The sequence below is a fragment of the Nelusetta ayraudi genome, unplaced genomic scaffold (assembly GCF_046127955.1).
Source record: "Nelusetta ayraudi isolate G7.1 ecotype Tasmania unplaced genomic scaffold, CSIRO-AGI_Nayr_v1 ptg000013l, whole genome shotgun sequence".
NCBI lineage: Eukaryota > Metazoa > Chordata > Actinopteri > Tetraodontiformes > Monacanthidae > Nelusetta > Nelusetta ayraudi.
In genome coordinates this window covers 2,503,660-2,523,535 of record NW_027466063.1, presented here as the reverse complement: position 1 = coordinate 2,523,535, position 19,876 = coordinate 2,503,660, and the positions used below count along the sequence as shown (strand labels likewise).

General features: G+C 45.2%; 1 protein-coding gene across 4 annotated transcripts in view; it reads left to right on the top strand.

The window, feature by feature from the left end:
* Window positions 1-18,854: 18,854 nt before the first annotated feature.
* The window catches only part of pex5la (peroxisomal biogenesis factor 5-like a), a 63,239-nt gene continuing 62,217 nt past the window's right edge, over window positions 18,855-19,876 (top strand). For 2 of the 4 annotated variants that reach the window (XM_076022774.1, XM_076022773.1), the window contains exon 1: window positions 18,856-19,328. In XM_076022774.1, the coding sequence (XP_075878889.1) occupies window positions 19,308-19,328 (21 nt within the window). In that variant the 5' untranslated portion in view covers window positions 18,856-19,307. Of the gene's footprint in view, window positions 19,329-19,876 lie in introns of all 4 variants that reach the window. The other 2 variants (XM_076022772.1, XM_076022775.1) reach the window with 2 other exon arrangements.

Below are 19,876 nucleotides of genomic sequence, written 5' to 3'. Positions count from 1 at the left end.
TGTTGGCTCAGTTCAAACTGGCCCTTCAAGTGGTTGGATTAATTACCTGCGTCACGGGAATCTGTGATCCGTGTTTAAAAAGTGCAGCAACTCTGCCAGCCTACTTCCATTTTCAGCTGGTGTAGCAGCCCTTCATCAGTGGCAAGGGCTCGCCCGTGTGAAGTCTTTCATCCATCTTCTTGACAAAATAAATTCCCCATCAACGTCGCCGGAGAATATCTGCATAGTTCATTTTATTGATGCCGAAACCGTGGAGCGACACGCGAGCTGCTGGCCGCAAATGAATGGACCCGGCGGCAGACAGAAGACCTGGATGTTCCCCTAATAAAATAGAATGCAATATTGTTTGTTTTTGTGTGTGTGTGTGTGAGTGTGTTCACGCGGATGTTTGTTGTCGCTCACTCACAGCAGACTCGCTCAAAATGAGGAAGGGAGGAACCGTGAACTCTCTGGGAGGCAATAAAGCAGTGCCACTGTTATGTAAGGCAGTGATTGCTCTCTCTGCCTTTTTTTTTTTAGGCGCTTCTGTGCATTTCTCAACTTTTGTGCGCTTGCAGTCTGGCAGGCTGGCACAAAGCCGATCACAAACACGTCGCAGCGGTTAACTAAAACATAAAACAAGAGAGCAGCACAGCCAGTGTCACACAGATTGTGGAGGTTTTTAGAGGTTAAGGACATTTCTTTTAAAAAATAAAATAAAAGAGCCCTGCTGCGCGGGACAAAACATCCCAAATCTGAAACGTCCTGTTAGTACAGTCAAGGCCAAACAGAGTCTACACAGGAACAGACCGTGCGGTCATGACACTCTACCAAGATAGCATGGCAACAAATGGAGTGAGAGAAGGCAAAATCTCAACATGGTAAAAAAAATTGAAAAAAGCCATGACCCCTTGGGCATGGCTTTCATCAAAAATCTGAAGAAAAAAAATTGGATTCTGATTTGCCTGAAACTCACTGGGAGGAGTGTTCTGAGGTGGCATAGACTGTGCCAAGGTAGTATAGAGAGAAATGGAGTGAGAGAATAAAAAATCTCAACGTCAAAATTGAAAAATTCCAAAATTGCCAAATTCCTGCACTGCCTGGTAGCTGGTCATGTGACTCCAGTTGGCTTCAGAGGAAAAGAAGTCCATTGTCAGTCACTCAACACTCCTCACCCTAATTTATTCAAACTTTTAAACTCAATAAAATTCCAATTCAATGAGTTAAAAAAAAAACTTCTTCTTCTACTACAGTTTGCACTGAGTTATACCTAAAAAAAACCCAAAAAAACTCCTGGCTGCACTCTCTCGTCCGTGTTTGAGCTGCAGCAATTGGATTTTTTAATCAGCAAGGTGGATTCAGTAAACGCAAATGTAATTTTATATTACATTTCACAAAGAAGGTGGACCAGGTGGTGCAGCGGTTGACACTGATGGACAGCTAGATGGTTGTGGGTCCTTTCTGTGAAGAGTTTGCACTGTGTCTGCGTGGGAGTTCTTCCCTCAAATTCTTCGGCTTCCTCCAACAGTCCAAAAACAGGCATGCCCCAGGCATGCCCCCCGTCCAAATTTGGGGCTAGAAGCCCCAAATTTGACGTGTCTGTGTCTGGAGGGATCCCGATGAACCTGCAAGTGGCCCCATGTCTCTAGGACAAAGTTGACTTTTGACCCCATAGACTTGCATGGCATTAGGGTTAGTGATAAGGCTGGAATTAGGGTTAGGGTTAGGGTTCCCGCTGGAATTATGGTTAGGGTTTCAGAGTTCCTCATGGACTAGAAGCCCCAAATTTGATGTGGCTGTGTCTTGAGGGATCCCGATGAACCTGCAAGTGGCCCCATGTCTCTAGGACAAAGTTGACTTTTGACCCCATAGACTTGCATAGCATTAGGGTTAGTGATAAGGCTGGAATTAGGGTTAGGGTTAGGGTTCCCGCTGGAATTATGGTTAGGGTTTCAGAGTTCCTCATGGACTAGAAGCCCCAAATTTGATGTGGCTGTGTCTTGAGGGATCCCGATGAACCTGCAAGTGGCCCCATGTCTCTAGGACAAAGTTGACTTTTGACCCCATAGACTTGCATGGCAATAATGTGACTGTAGGCCAGTAAAGGATGCCAATCACTGGTGACTAATTAACACAGTGTTTCCACACACATAGAAAGACAGCTAATCGCCACTTACCCGGCACGTGCGCGCACACGAAAGCAATCTGATTTTCTTTATTGGTGTCAAATTAAGAAAAGAAAAAAAAATACCGGCATGACTGGGCGACTGCAATGCTGAGTCACCTGGTTTTGCGGGTGACACGGTGCCAACGCTCGTTTTAATGATGAGCTATTTTTAGACTCGACAAATTTTTCCGAAAGGGCCGGCCGGCGCTCTGCCATCCGTTTCATTTGGCTGTCGGCTAAAAATCACACGTGGCTGTTGAGCTGATGAAGACGACTGCCGCCTGCGAGAAAACAGTTGGAAGCAAAAGGCGGCGCCATCTCCCTCTGGACTCGCCACCTCAGATGTTTGCTAAAGACAGAGTGGAAACAAAAGTTGCTTCCTGCACACCTTCTGCTTTTCCATCTGCGCGCCCGTCACAGCGGCGACGACGGGACTCTGGTCGGGATGGAAGCAGACTGATTGCGAAGGAAGAGTAAAAAAAAAAAAAAACACTGCTGCATTGCATATGCTCAGCCCCATCACCGCCACCTCCTAAACCCACCCCGCCCCATTTCACCAGCTCATTTCATTTATCAGATACGGCCTGGCAGAGGCAGCCAACCTTGGCAGCGATTACGCTCTCCTTGTCAGTCATTTCATTAGGATCCGTGTCGGGGGCGTCGCCCGGGAGTCGCGGCGGCGCAGAGAAATCGCAGCTACACCAGACGGAGTGGGAAGATGTTTGCGCGGGAACGAGGCGGCGTAAATAAGGTCGCGTTTCGAAATATAATTGCGTGCTAATCAGACGTCGGGGCTCAAAGACTTTCCGGGGCGGCGCCGCTTTCTGAAAGTCACAACGGATTCGGCATCTTCGCCAGCCAGAGGTTTTGTCTTTATTGTTGACTGCGACAGTGGACGATGCACCGTTGCAGTTGGGCCACGTTTATTGTTTGTCTTTGAGCAAAGCCGTCTGTCCAATCAGCAGCCTTGATTTGTAAGACTTTCTGCAAAGAAAGAAAGAAACAAAGAAAGAAAGAAAGAAACTCCTTGTTTGTGCCAACATCATTCCCTGCAGATCGGAATGATTGGGGGACTGCATTTACATTTTAGCACCCCAATCAACAAAAAAGGACTTTGCAAAAATCTACGTGGAGACAAATTTTGAGAAAAACTTGACACTGACCTCCAACAGACGTATTTAATAGCTTTCATACTGAACACAAGGCGACACAGTGCCGTCTCGTCACAGCAAGAAGGTTGTGGGTTCGAATCCCACCGGGGGGCCTTTTTGCTCGTCAGTGTGGCTTCTCTCTGCAGGTACTCCAGCTTCCTCCCTCAGCCCAGAGACTTGCACATTAGACTGACTATAAACTAGGAGTGTGAGTCTGGATGGTTGTTTGTGTCATCGATGAACTGGTCATGACCACGCCCTCTCCCGCGATGCAGGACGTCCTCCATTTGTCAGCTGTGACGTCAGCGGGCCGCTGGGGGAGACGGGAGCCTCCCAGCGGAGCCTCTTACAACCAGTGGCAGCTTGTGCAAACTGGTGCGGACCCCTCGCCGAGCACCCTCAGGCTATATGGCTGCGTTTCTTTGCGCTGAAAATTAAACCCCACTCACTGCTGTGCGGATTGAAGGCACAATCAGTAGCGCATTTCTATAACAAACCTGGCAGCTGTGTGTGTTTGTTAAGGTCTGATCCTTTAAGGCAGCTGTAATTGATCTTGTATGGAACCAAATGCAGAAATAACACTGAAGAATTATTGGTATCCCACCAGATCTCGTGTCACCACTCATGTGCAGTGTTTTTAAATCAGTTTTTTTTCTATCTTTTTTTCTCCCTTCAGTCTTGATGAAACTTGCCACTAATGGACGGACGGATCGCCAGCCAAATGTGAAACGACAACCCCGGGATCAACCCCCAGTGATTCGGGGAAGGAGGGGAGTGTCCAGTGGAGGAACCCCCGGCCACTGTGTCCGCATCGTCAGTCCCGTCTCACCAACACTCCCTCTATCAGTCTGACGCTGAAAGATAACGATGAGTAACGGAGCTCCGGGTGAACTGAATGTGTTCGCCTCACTCTGGCAGTGATGGGCCGGTGCGGTTTAACCTCTGCCAGTAACATAAAACTCTCAGCTGTGAATTTAATTATCAAGAAGGCAGCGGCAGGTTGTGTTTCCAGGAATGATTTACGCGCACTTGGTCAGAAAAGTCTGTGAAAACAGCACTAAACATGAATAGACGTCCCATGATTTAAAACAAGGTTGCCCTGTTCACGCCTCCTCTTGTTGACTCCAAAGTTTGGTCAAATCCCATATAAACACATAAATCAGATGATTCTAATCTGATACTGCACATTGGAATTCAATCCTTTTAGTTTTTACTGATTCTTAGAGAAACCAGTGTCAGTGTGCTCTCATTCTCATCATGTCTTTCTGCCGGATGTTTGCATGTCAGATTCAGCCGTTCGTTGCGGCGGCAGTGCATGGAAACAAGGCAGCAGCAAAGCAGAGGTGACACAACTCATTTTCTGTTTGAAATATCTGCGGCCGTGCGGTGACAGCGGCGTTTGTTTACAACGCGAGGCAGAAAGTGGCGCTTCTTCTTATTCTATTTCCAGAAAAAAAGACGAGTCATGCTTCATTTCCCATTTAAGATTCAGTGCGTCCTCACATCAGGCAGACACACCCTCAGATCCGTCAGCGTCGATGTAGACAGTAAAGAATCGACGACAAGGGAAGATTTTTGATTAATTTGGGAAGATTGTGCTTCTGTAAAAGTGACTGTGGAGCACTATTAGCAGTGAAAAACGCAGCAGAGCGCCGTGCGATGGTCGTACTGAGCCTGAGGCTCCTGTTCAGCCGCATGATATTGTAAACTTTTATAATGCCAGTCGGCTTGACGCAGTGCCACAACGCTGCCCTCTGCATTCCTGAATCAGCAGCGAGAAGCTTGTTTTTCAAATGGGTTTGTGCACTGTTGTTTTTTTCCCATCTGGCTGAAAATCAAAGCAAACAGTGCGATGTGATGCTGTGCAACAAACGGCGACAGGCAGATGCAGAGGTGAGGGCAGTTTGTTAGAACACAAAGCAACTAACAGTTGCTGTTCCAGATGAAGCACAAAGAGAAAGTGACGCCGAGGACGAAGGAAGGGGAAGCCTGCGATACACAGAGACCCGCAACATGGAAACACACAACCAGCCGAGACTAACACACACAAGCTTCCCGCTGCTCAAATCAACCTCCTCAAGTAATTCACACTTTAACATTCTGTATTTTTGGGAGCAAAAATGACTTTGATAAATAATCCAGCAGCTCGGAAGAGGAAGTGCGGACATGAACCTTTTTCCCGACTTTTAAACTCAATCCGCGTATTCCAAATATAACCTGTGTGTGTGTGTGTGTGTGTGTGTGTGTGATGGCGCACTTTCACTCTCCAGCCTCGTGTTGCTGTTGTGCGAACTAGGAGGTCACGTACAGGTGTTGCTGGCTGCCACCACTGAACTATGATCACACCGTGTCAGTTTGAGAGGCTAAACACAAGGCGGCTGGTGATAGTGCGCGCGCACACACACACACACACACACACACACACACTGGGCTTAGAGCCAGCTCTGATGGGATTTACACAGGAGAGAGCGGGGGGGGGGGGGCGGGGGGGGGGACCGCTGACGTCTAATCCTTTGTGAAGCAAATGTAATCTTTTTTTTTCTTTTTTTTTTGTCGTGCAGGTTGAATGTGAACGCATCAGACTTTGTCATGTTATTTGCTTTTGTGCGGCCCTAAATCCATCGCTGAACACAAAACGTTGGCGTTATATAACGTTTTTTTAAAATAATTTGGGGAAATGAGTGTGGTTTTTTAATCCTGGTCACAAATATTCCTCCCCTCTCTCTCTCTCTCTCTTTCACTCTCTCTTTCTCTCTCACTCACACACACACGCACACACACTCGTAATCCAGGCCTTCTGGTCCTCAGCGTTTATGACCGAAATAGCATGATGTACGTGACAATAACATGGAGCCAAAACAAATAATAATTTCCCCCGACATCACCTCCTACAGATATTAATCCAGAATATAAAGATGTCACAACAGCCACGCGGTTCTGTTAAGTGTTGGCATTATACTGGGAAGCATGTTTTTCCTGTTTACAAGAAAGATTGATTGCATTCTGAAGAGAATGCTATTATTTTCATCATGGGCTCAGTAAATACAAACCACAAACAAACCACAGTTTGTGTGGCTCTGAGTTGGTTTCCTCTGCTTAGTTGGGTTCACTTGTCTCATAGCCACGCCCCCTTTATTCGAGGGTAGACCCAACCAGCCCAATTTGTCTGACAGTCAATAAGAGTTCCACCAGCAGCAGCAGGGGAGTTGAGGCTCCTCCCACTCACACACAGGCTAATGTGTTTCTGTCACACAACACCTTCACTGTCTGGAAGTCACATTATTTTTCTATTTTGACGTGTGTCCAGTGTTGCGTTAGTGTAAACTGATTACGACACTGTGGCAGAGACAGTAACCGGTTAACTCCTCACGGCATTGAACTCCTATATTGCTGTCCTTTTTTCTTATTTGAGAAAACCAACAAAACCATGGTTGCTGTTCACATTGCTGCGTGTCTTTATTTCATTCTGAGTGGCTGTGCTCACTAATTGTATTCCATATTTTTCAGATTGTATTTCATCCTACGTCTCCATTCTAACATCAAAGAACTGACACGTTCAGCTCAAACTAACAAAAAAAAAAAAAACATGAAAGGAAAAATGAGCCTAATGCCTGAAACAATCAAAAGCCTAGCCATTGAAAAGCAACACACTGTACCTGACAGCTCACCATTTAAAAGAAGCGCAGACGAAGAAGAAACGCAACAGACTCGGAATCTCTTACATGACGATTCCTAATTAGCTTCTGTGTGAGATTTATGGCAGCGATTAAAAACCGCCTCGTGCTGCACGTCGAGTCGTTCCGTCAGATATCTTTGTCTCCATCTCTTTATTCGGTCGGCTGTCATCACGAGAGGCGGCGGAGACGGGATGGAGGGTCTCACATCAGACGTGAGATGAGCAGCTGCTCATCGTTATCGGCAGGGAGGCTCTCCACACGTGAGATCGGCGCTGCCGTCAATGGCTCCATGGTCGGCCCACCCAGCCAGGTAGAGACTTGGTCTAAGGTCAGTGGTGGCACAGGTTGTTTGCAACCAACCCCCCTTCCCTCCAATCCCACCTTCCAACCCCCACAGGATGTATGAGTCAGAAAGTTCGCCGCTCGCTGTGAGAGGTTTAGAGGGAAACGCCTCGGTGACTTCTAACGTCTCGGCATGTGCTCCGGTAATAACCGCCGCCCGCAAACATTCGTGAGGAGAGAAGAGGCCGAGTTTAATTATAAATTTGGCAGCGCCGCCCGAACTCGCCGGCGGAAAATTGAACTTTGAAGCTTTGCTTCCAAACAAAGTTTGCTGCACACTGCCGTGTGAAAAAGGCCGGATTCATGTCGGCCCCACTGGGCTGTAATTAATTCCAACCGCCGAGTTGGTGTGTTGGCGTGTCTGTGACACCTCTATATACAAGGCTTTCTGTAAGTAGGCAGGGCATTCACATGGTTAAGATTCCGCCCCCTTTTTAGAAACAGGTATCCAAAGCCAAACTGGTAAAATTATCGAGAAAATTGTGATGCTTCAACCTGAGCATCTCTCTCAAATCTCTGAGCACGCTAGTTAACGCTAGCTGCGCGTGCATTTGCTAGCAAAAGCAATAGCTTATGCATTTTAGTCATCGCCAGCAACATAGAACGTCTCTGTTCGACCAGCAAGGATTTAGTTGGCAGTTAAAATGGTGCTATAAATCCACATTAGTGCGTGCAATAGCGCAGCCAGTGGAAAAAGTGTGATCGATGTTTGTTGGACTCGATTTGTATCTGATTTCACTGGCAATCCTGGACACGGTTGTCACGTAAGAGCGCAGATACAATGGTGCGCTCTTCCAAAGATAGCCGCCAAGTGGCAAGACTTGCCACCAAGGATATTTGCTTTTGCCAGGATATCATATCATAGATGTGCAGCACGCTAGATATCTGCAAGAGACACTGGGGACATAGACACATTGGAGAGTCTTTCATGTCAGTTCATGCATGCTTTCACTCACACACTTCCTTCTGTCGGCGAGCGCATTGAACTTGAGATATTCAGTCCAGTCTACAGTTATCTAGTTGGGTTATTGTTTGGCAATTTTGAAGTGACTTGCACCCAGATTTTAAACTAACGTCTTTGCACCATTTCGCCCGTAAAATCTTTCTTCTCAACCAAACAAAGTTCAGACAGCACAGACGGAATGTTTTTTTCTGCTCAGGCATTTCCAGACTCTGTTTGTGTTGTTTTGGTTTGCTCAATACCACAGCAGGCCAGTGTGTTTTTCAGACGACAGACTCGATCAATACTTGAAGTGTCAATACTACAAACATGGAGCCTTGTTTGGGATATTTGTTGGCCAATGGAAAGGATTTGAGTCTTTGCTGTTATCACCTTTCGACTTTACATAATCCACATTGATTTCTGTTTTTTTTTGTTTTTTGGGGGGGGCGGGAGTGGCGGAGGGTACTGCTCACTCTAACTCGCTCTTATTTATGCTCCCACAAATTCTTAAATGTACACATATGAATAAATGAAGAAGTGCAAGTGAGACTAAATGATCAGACATCAGTGCCAGGCTCGGTTTCCTGGTTCTCAAAAGCCCAGTTTAGCTCAGGGTCGCATGGGACCGGAGAATATCCCAGCATGCACTGGGGAGCAGGTGTGCACTCTGTGGATAAAACCAACATCACAGAACTTTCACATGTTCACACAGGCTGCGCTGAACTCAAGAATCGAAGATAGAATCAAAGCAGCCACACAGTTTGCTGACACGACAGAGAACGTAAATACTGCTTATCGCTAGGCAGAATACAGCCGCGTGGGGGAAAAAAATCAACCTCCATTCAGACACAAAAGACTGCATAACATGAGAACTTCACATGCAAAACCAGATGGTGAGGTGGGGGGTGTAAAAAACAACAAAAAAAATAAATCACCTATGGCTTTAGCTAATGCACGTTCCTATCACAATCAAAACAGTTTCCATCCTGGAGTAATGACCCAGCCGCTAATTGTTGAGTGCACAGATAAAAGGAGACATATCCGTGGGTCAGCATTGTTTGAAGGCGCCAGCAGCTCGGCGGGCCTCCTGAATGCAGCCGGCTTTTATCGTCCAGCAAACAACTAAACGCTGCACGAGCAGGCGGCTGTATTTGCATTCTAAACGCTCTAACAATCAGCGGGTAGTGATATCAAAGCGCTGCAGACCCTTTTGATCCACTTTTGAATTCATCAAGAAGCAAAAAAAAAAATCCTGCATTTACAGATAAATATAAACACTTGTGCATGAATATTCCGCAATGGGTTTATCTGGAGCAGCTCAGCTGACATACAAGTGCACGTATATTATGTATACGTGTGTGTGTATGTGTGTGCGTGAGCGCGTGTGTTTCATTTGGGCATGAATGGGATTTCTGTGTACGCCTCTACTCATCTGAGGGAATATTTGAGAAACATGAATTATGAATGCCGAGCCGTGTACAGATAACCACGGTAATGAGGCCGGCAGAACAACTAGCTGGGGCTACATATTTTAAGAATCTCCTTCCGTCGTGGATATGTGAGCATTAAAGATGCAGCCGGTGTGATAGTGCCAAGGCTGGAGAGGACTGCAGGGTAAGTGGGGTGGCTGTGAGAGCATCACGTGGTTATTGTTGGCTGATACTGACAAGAAACCAGAGATATTAATACAGGCACTACTTTTTCCTGACTCAAGGAAGAAAAAAAGCTACCAGAAAATCTATTATTGAGAGACTCATGTCATTAATATCCATTTCAAATAAGTCAAGAATGGGCCTCTGTGGGGTAGTTTGCTGACAATGCAGGAACACTGTTAGAAAACACTGGGAAGGTCCAACAGGATGTTTCATTCAAAGGTTTAATAAAATCAGGTGTGTAAAACTCAGGCTTCCAGGACACTGTTGTGATTGTTTAGTTGGGAAAACTGTTGCCTGAACAGGGGTGACATCTTCTTTGTATTTTATTTCAACAGCAGCAATTCAGACTGAGAAACAAAGGTGAGAACAATCAAGGGCAGGAAGACAACGAGACACAGGTGGAAATTGATGGGAGAAAAAAGACGGGAAAACAGAAAGAGGAAGTAAGTTACAGAGAACACAAGGGAAGACGAGACTATCAAAATAACACAGGACGGATGAAGGCAACAGATCATGTCAAATCCTGTTACAGGAACTTAGAGTTGCATTATGTGACAATAACACAAATGCCAGCCATGGAATTTGGGTCAGCAGACCGTCTGCCTGGACTCTGAGCTGTCACCAGACGTGACCCGTCATCACTCAGCTGATTGGAGTTCTTTAGTAGAACTTGTGCTGTGCTTCTTTTCTCTATTCTGTGCACTCTTTGAAAAAAGAAATCTGTCTCTCTGCCGCTGTCACTCCAGTGGAAAAAACGCTAAGAGCCAAGAAGCGATTTTCTTGATTAATCTGCCACTACAGTGCTGACCTGCACCAACACCGTCCAGTTTCTCTTCAACCTTCATCCGGCCACGATGTCAACTCACACATGTAGAACAGCCTGTAATTTAGCCGGGGAGAGAGGTACACGGCCTGTGCGCTTTGTTCGGTGCTGCGGCGCCTCCTGGATGACCGAGATCATTTGTTTAATCCAGCTCCGGCTGCAGTCACCGATAAAGTAACACGACACCTTGGAGAGGCCCCGACTGACACGGAAGCATTGAAAGAGCCTGTCGGCAGGCCAGGCTCATCTTTCCTTACCGCCAGCTGCCCGCAGTCGGCCTTAACTGACACGTTTAGTGAGCTTGTATAGGCATTAACATTTAAATCCAGCCCAGTTTGGACCTCCCATGTTGTATTACTTCAGCACAGCCTGCAGTGAGATGACAACTGCAGGAGGGAGACGTGGAACCAACCAACCACAATTAGCGTTCAGCAAAAATATTATCACATTGACCATTTAGCAGACCTAAATGATCACTTTAGCAACGTGACTCAATGGATCATTGAAGACTCCACACATGGCCGGGTCTGAGACTGGACACAGCTCTCACTGAGGAAAGATTTTTCAACGATCAAAGAAATTAGCAACAGATATATTATTTTCTCTCTTAAAAGCAAAAATATAATCTAAATAAATGAGAGTTTCAAAATATTAACAAAAACCCTAACAAAACTGCTCTAACTAGCAGAAAAAAATACAGGACAGCAAAAGGGACAGCAAAAGGGACAGCACCTAGTCCTGACACCTAGTGTCAGTCTAACACAAAAAAAACACATACAAACCTGAAATGGATGGGATCAGTGTTGAAACTAATATAGTCCCTAGCCCAAAAACTGGGCCTCACCCAAACAAAGCTTCACCGGTTGGACACTAACAGCCAAATGTTTTAATTTGCATACCCTGCAAACAAAGAAGTGGAGGGGCTGGGCCTGAGCCTTGAAACCAGCAATGAGAACAACAGAGAATCATGCAGAAACAGAGAAGAGCATGTAAAAAGACGTCTGCTGGGCTGCAAACTGCTACAAAGTGTCCGCCACTCCAAGTCATTTCACTTTTTTTCCTTCTTCTTTTTTTTTGCTCTATTAACTTTTCGTCACCCTATTCCTCAGCTCCGTGTTGTTTCGGATCGTTGCTAATGACTTGTCCTCCAAACAGCACATTAGGTGTCACGGGCTTGTAGTTACACCATTCGCTGATATCAAAATAAATGACCTTTCGTCGGAAGAGAGATGACTGGGTTCATTTTTTCTATCATTTTTTTTAGTTGCGGAGGTTAAGAAGAAAAACAAGGAAAATGAAATGAGGCGGCAGCGTGACTAAAGAGAACGCAGGTAGAGCTCTGCTGTGCGCTGCGTGGTGAGTGTTGCTAATCAAGTGGGAAAATGAAATATTCACCTAGATTTTAAGGTGAACGCCAACAGCACTGCAGCCAGTGCAGACATAGAGCAAACACTTGCACACTCTCACACTGGGAAACAGTCTGGGAAGGAAGACACATCCAGACCACCAGACCACAAGAGGGCAAAGGTCATGAGCCTGAAACCACAGTGACGATACCACTGCAAGCACAACAGCCCTGAATAATCAAAGGCCAGAAGAGAATAAAGCCGCAGCCACGAGTGGGACCGTAGGTGCAGCAATTTTCCAGCTGTCAGGAAATCGGCTGTGATTGCAGTTATTTAGAGCGGCAACCTTGAACCGTGTGCTTTACAGTACGAAACATGACAAGTCTACTGCACACTGGGTATGTGACTTTGTTTAAAAAACAAAACAAAAAAAAACATGGTATTTTGCAGCAGCAGCAAAGCCTGAGCTCAGGCGGAGCTGAAACGCAGTTACGTTACAAACTAGGCGAGGACCGAAGCTTTGGCTGGAATGAGGACCTGAATTATTCATCGTAGAATTTGTCGGCGATTTCGGTCTAACAATGGGCCCGCCAGGTATGCCAACCCCGTCTATTTTTTATCCTCATTCATAATGAACACAAATTATTGTTTGGAAATTTGAGAGAATTTTATTTTACACGGTTATATATTTTTTTTCTCCTTAAAAAGAGAGGCGGTGCTATCTTAGATCCTCTTCTCAGTAGTGACATGTTTTGATTGTATCCCACTGAAGTTGTGGGCGTCTCGGATAGCCTGAAAACTTCACATCAATTTTTTTTTTAGCGGCAGCGTAAGAGATACCACTAAGTGCCTCTGCTGATCACAGCTAGCGTGTCATTTTATGATAAACCTATCATAATTATCATCTGGCACTCCTCTGAAGTGGCACTCTGTGTCTCTTCGAGTGTGATTCCCTCAACAAAGCAATTAAGAGACACTTGATTGTCTTGAAGCCAAAACACTTCAAACGCATCGAATAAATTACTGCTTTTATCCTTGTCAGATCAGAGGCTCGAATCTGCCGGTTTGGTGATTTTTAATGATTTCTGAAAAACACTCGGGCAGAGAGAGCCACAGCAAGAAAACAAAAACAATGACTAAGTTCAATTGGAATAGTGAATGTTGGCACAAAGTGTCTCTCTGCTGATGTTTTAAATGCCAGAAAGATGAAGAATCTTCCTGCTGTCACTGGATGAGTGATGGTCAGCCTCCACTCATCAGTGTCTGATTCGGGGCAACAACGTCGTCTGCGTTGGAATTTTCTGCCCTCTCATTAACTAACATGAGTGATACTGTTGAGGAAAATTATGGAAGCAGAATAGTTGTTGAATTTGTCCCCTGCACATATCAAGCTGATCAAGCTCTCTTTGCTTGCTGAGTATTTGTTGGTATTCTGTTGTGAGACTGAGACGTGACAACAAAATGAGTTCTTCCTGCAGCCGGTCATTGAGCTTTTACATCACTTTTACGGGAGCAATTTAAGCAAATCATATGGTTTGAGAGTGAAGCGTGGCTGTGCTTCAACAAATGCGGATATGGCCGTTATTTATTCCGGAGGATGTGCGGCTTAATCCTTCCGAAGTGGGACCTCTTCATCGCGGGGATGACCAGAAAAGCTCTGCCTGCAGTCTAGAAGAAGAATATGGTTATGTTTGTTTGATGTGTGGAGTTGTGTAAAAGCGCGCCGTATCGAGGTCACAACTCATTCAAACCACATACAGTGTTCTGTGCTAACACACAATTTTACAAATGTGCTAAAAAGGCAGTTTTTGCGACACACAAACCTGATATTACGTTGACGATTCCAAATTTTAAAGATTTGCTGTGGCTGTGATAGAAACACTTTGGCCTGGTGGCCTCCTCCAGGGCGTTGTGTTCTAACCATGGCCATATTAAACCAGCGAAATATTGAATTATAAATGTGTCTGCTACCTCCTTCGGATGTTCAGAACCTCTGTATTACTTCACTGATACCTCTCCCTGGTGAGTGACGGTCAGCTCCAAGTGGCTGCGTCACTCTTACCTTTTCATACCCCCTTCAAATAATGGGAGTTACAACAAAGCCTCGGTTTATTTATATACATACATACAATACTAAAAATAGGCGGAGCAAAGCTCCTTCGTTATTGTCACATATAGAGCAGGGGTGAAAACGTGACACATCTGTCAAATCAGACTGGTGGGTCACGCCTTCAGGAACATCAGCTGCTAATGTCACACTACCATCACGTGACACTCTGATGATAGCGTAAGCAGATTGCCGAAACATGTCAGGTAAATAACAACCCAAAAAATACATGTCTGTGATAAAAGAATACTGGAAACTAGAAGACATAATGAACTTAGTTCAACTGGGTGAAAACTCTCCAGCAGTTGGTATTAAGACAAAACAGCACAAAGAGATATTGATCTCCTCGTGACATCACCATCTTCCACAAGCATTAATGTGAGTCGATTCATTTCGTTCATTCAGTTTCTCAGTCTGCACCAATCAGTGGCTCTGAATGTCGTCAGACTGGCACCTCAAAGATGGATATGAAAAACAAATTTCACTTAAACAGAAACAATTCTCACACTGGAGAGAGAGCGAGCTGTCTGTACCCCCCCCCCCCCCCCTGTTTGGAGTCGCGTCCCTCATCTTAATATTTATTATGTTTCTGTTTCGCTGTCAAGCCTCCAAGATGAATGAAGACGAGAGGGGCGGGGGGAGCGCAGGATGTCTGATCAAATCTAAAAATAGACAAACAGACAAAGGGGCCAACACACAGCCCACGTCCGTCATCTCAGATATCTGACGAATGTGTAAATATTATTTACTGATAAAACTATTGACACGTCGCCTGGTTAAATTATGTCTGTGTGTCCCCGGTAAACAATAATACCCCGGCGCACAGTTCCTAATAACATGCTGACATTCCAGCCTCAGGGCTGGGTTTGTTTTCAGTTTGTGAGGGATGATGACACAACAGGATGAATAGAGAGTATCTCTGGCTCTGGGTATTGCTATTATGCGATAATATCAGGTGTTTGACAGGTGGACAAAAACTAATTCATTACTTCAAGGCTCTTTGTTTTCTATGCAACAGAAGACAAATGAAAAATAGGGAATATTTAAATGGTCATTTTGACAGAAATATTGTACTTGGGCACAGAGCTGGTGACTTTTTTTTTTGCTTCCAAGAAAGCAATTTGAATGAAGGTCGATTTTTTTTTTCCCTACAAACTTTTGCAAAAAAAAAAAAAAAAAATTCATCCAATCACAATGGTTGTGGAAAACAGATGTATTGGCCTCCACAACAACATCATCAAGGCCCAACGCTGTGGAAGAAGCTGTTCCCAGAACCTTCTCTGTTTCTAATCAAAAGCTTTTCTTTATCTTTTTTTTCCACGTGTTTCGGTTGCAAGAGTTTTGTTCCAAACATTTGACTCTTTTGTGCTGCTTATACTTTATATGCATCAGATAAGGCCTTCGATAAAAGAGTGGCAGTCGGGCTTGAGGAGTAATCTACAAAGCAGTTTTCATTCTAGTATTTTCGCCTCCATGAATATAACCGCTGCGTTCACAAAACCTCGCCAAATCCAAGGAAGTGCAGTTTCCGTGTCACGGCATCAAGGCCTGACTCACCGCACGCAGATGTTCACTGGAAGGTGCTCTCCACAGACTGCTAACACTAAGAGGCATCATGATTTTATGATACCACTCCTTGGCAGTGGAGGTAATGTTATTAGTTGCCATCTGGAGCCGGTGGTGTGAGAAAGTGCCCATGGTGTGGCTTAAATTCACACGCAGGTCTTCTGACCTAAGTGCAGTGTGTACCAGTAGCTGTCCAGATGGTGTTACGGTGTGATCCTTCGCAACCCTTCTGAAATTAATGAGCAACTAACATGTGCAAACAAAAAAAAGCCACACCAGACAAATGGCGGGCTTGTGTAATTATGTGAACGGATCATCTTGCTTTGCCATTCGGTCAAGTGATCTAAAACACAGGCAGTCAACTCTGTGTTATGAAGTGCAGCCGGAAAGTTAAGATTGCACATCCGTCATGCTGCACCAGAGACAAAACAAGGTGGCAAATGCAATAAATACCCAGGTAAAAAAAAAAGAAGAAGAAGAAGAAGAAATACAGAAACCAATCATGAGTTGAGCAAGAATGGAAAAGAGTGAAGATCGACACTGATGACTTTCTCTGAATGATAACACAGCACCAAAATACTGGATGTCAATCACTCATCTGTTTAGGAGAGGAGAATATTTCTGATTTTTTATTTTTTTCGGCTCTAAAAATAGTATCTGGTATTTGTCCAGAGAGCAGATGACTCTCCTCGGTATGCAGATATGGGTCTCCCTGTTGCCCTTTCAAGCCCTCCCGTCCACGTCAGAGCCGTGACAGAAAATTAAAAAGGAAAAGTGGCACCATTGAACGCGATGACGGAGTAAGAACGTGACTTTAGAGAGAAGAACAAAGGTGGGCTGACATGGCAGTGATCCATGAGTCACGCTACAGCTGTACAGTTAATGGGCATTTTCAGTTCATTGAGACGGATGCAAGGTCCAGCATTGGCAGTTATGATTACATTAATTCACGTGCTGGCAATCCACTGTGATGATGCCTTTATGGTTAACAATGAGTTGACAACGACACACTATAATCCACTGGTGCTAGCGACCGTGATTGCTTTTGCATATTTACACAAGGCACTTTTTTGCAGCAGCAGCAGCAGCTACAGCAACAGCAGCAACAGCCTTGTCTTTGTCCTTTGGTGGGTTGCATGAAAACCCATCAGCAATGAGCAGCAACTACTTTCATTCTTGCATTGGTTGTTTTCATGTTATAACAAATGAACAACCATCACAAGTAACCTCGCCAAATCTTGCTTTCCAAATGCGGTACAGGAAGCCCTTAAACAGGTCGTTTAAACACCTCTACCCACCAGCCTGCTGAGAATGCTTCTCAATTTGCACCTTCTACACCTGGTTTCTCTGGTCGGAGCTCTGCCAGAACTTCCTACTGAGAGATCCCTCATTTTTGCAGTAAATCAACGCTCACTGATGTGTTTTAGAGCATAACTGCGAGGCTCATGCTTGTTGTTCAGGATGCTTTTCTAATCCATGTGGTCGGGGGCGCGGGGGGCGGGGGGGGGGGGGGGGGGTTGTACGGTAAATCTATAAATGTGCATAATACATTTCACCGTGCCCATGCGTACATTGCAAGCTCCATTATGTTCACTTTACGTGAGATCAGACCAAACATCCGTTACAAGGATGGACGGTAGAGCGTCTGAATACAAACCTTTTTAGATAATGCATTGCGTGTTTCTCCGTAACATCTCGGCGCTAATGTGAATCAATAACTCCAAGGACCCAAGATAATAGTCATTAAAAGCTACAACCTTAATGCAGTGGTGCATATACAGTAGATTAGCATTATAGGCTGGGTCTGTGAACTTGCACAGCCTGGTGCTGAGTTGGCTGCAGCTTGTGTTAAGACTGATAGCGGATGTCTTCTTTCACAAAGAGAATTCTTCAGTCTTGTTCTTTCTTCTTAATTCAGTGCAGGAAAAAAATGAATAAACACATTCTAAAGCAGGCGGACTGGCTTCTTAGAAAGCTTATTAGTTTGAACTTGGCAAGACGGCTTGAGAAGTGAAAAAAAAAAATAGTCAGCTTGCTCTCTTTGCCTCATGAGTCGGAATTGTCCTCTTCCAGAGTGCTTCTTTTCCAGGTTTCTACTCCAAGGTATTTAATGTCACCCTATGTCAGCCTTGCATTTACATTCTATATCCTGCACAGCAGTTTCAAGGTAAGGTTGGACTGTATGTGCGGTTGCCTGGAGAGCCTTTGATGTTAAATGGCAGCAGTAAGCCTGTCACTTGTGTGTCTATTCTTTTTTTTCCTCCAAAGTCACATCTCTCACTGAAGTCGCTGAGTTGTTCTGATAAAGCACTTATCTGGCTGCTACACTCACTACCGGCACACTCATATAACACTATATCAGTGTAAAATGTTCTTCGCATGTACATTTATTTTTTATTTAATTTTTTACACTCACGGGTGAATACCACGAGAACATAGAATTTGTGGAAAATAAACTGGTCTCATATATTTGACTTTGACTAAAACTGCAAAAATGTAGGAAACCAATAAAAAAAATAAAAAAAAGATTCCGAAGGACACTTTCTATAATTTGGCTTTATTAAATTTTACTTCCATTGACTATTGAAGCCATACATCTTACTAGAATGTAAAGCTTACAGAAGGGCTCATTTTAACAGATGTGGAGTCTCTGGTGTGAAAATATATAATGAGTCTCTTCACTAATTGGACATATGGAAATGTGTCACATGTTCACCATACACCTTCATTGCTTTGAGCAACCTTTGTACTCATCCTCCATCATAACCCTCTATCACCCTCCAGTGCAGATAGGTGCTGAAGAAAAACAACATGCAAGCAAAACTTGCACCACAAGTGTAAATATTGTAAATGTATTCAACGATTAAAACCTCATATTTTTTAAATGTTGTGAGCAAGTTGTCATTTGAAATTAATCAGTCAGTGAATATGCACCTTTGCACGCTCCATGTGTGATTAAAACGTCCCTCTGTGCCTCTTTGTTGAGTACGTCAGCACTGGAGGAGGCACCAGGGGGTTGGGTTACAGGGAGTAGTTGGCAAACAGGAAAGAGGAGTGCACTATAAGAGGAGACTGAACCCCGAGGAGCGTCCAAACATTAATCTGAAGCGGAGGAGAGGCTGCTGAGACCAAGGCGAAAGTCGCGGAGATATACGCGGGGTGGTGGTGGTGGTAGGGAGGTGCAGACAAACGGTGGCGCGGCGCCTCCGCGATGATGAAGACTGAATTCGCGGGGATTTTATTCCCACACGCACCACGAGGCTGCCTCTGAATAACCCCGAGTCGGCACTTGTCATAATCCGACGTCAGCAGCGCGCCGCGAGAGGAAAGGGGAAACGACTCGGGCGCGCGGCGCGCCTCGCTGTCTCGGGCAGGAGCGCAGGAGGCGGAGGAGTGCGAGTGAGCTTTCAGCACCTGAGGACGCGGACAGCTCCCACCTCCCACCATCTCCGTCAACTTTGGCCCCGGCGTCTGATGCCAACACCGGACAAGTCTGGAACAAGTCTGCAGACCCTCTGACGGAGAGATCCGCGGCTGACGGCGCGCTCAATATGTACCAGGGGCATTTACAGGTAAAGAGACGGGCTGCCCGCGCTGGTGGAAACTGTGTTGTGTTAGTTGTGAATTAACTAGCTGGTGGGAAGGGAGGAGGGGGGCACTCCATCACGCATCCGAGTTCATGTCAAGGGCAGTGTTTTTTTTTAATTATTTTTTTCATTGTTTTATTAATTTATTAATTCGTTTCGTGAGCCGCGTCGGAGATGTTCGCGGCTTAAATCAAGTGCTGTCACGCAAGGAGGGGGTTTTAAAAGAGAGATGTCTCCATCTCCACTCCTCACCTCACTAAATAATATTTGCTTATCCAACAATACGGGCTCATAAACATCCCATTTACTTTCATTTTTGGACGTGATAATGTGCTAAAGGAGGGGAAATGAGGGTAGCAGCGCTTTACGAGTCATGCACGTGCCGTTGCGTAAATGTAAACAGGAGACAACGCTGCGATGCGACCACGGCCACGCGTGAAGAAGAAGAAGAAGAAGAAGAAGAAGAGGAGGAGGAGGAGGAGGAGGAGGAGGTGCTCGTTACTTTCTCTTTCGTGACGTCACGCCGAGCGACG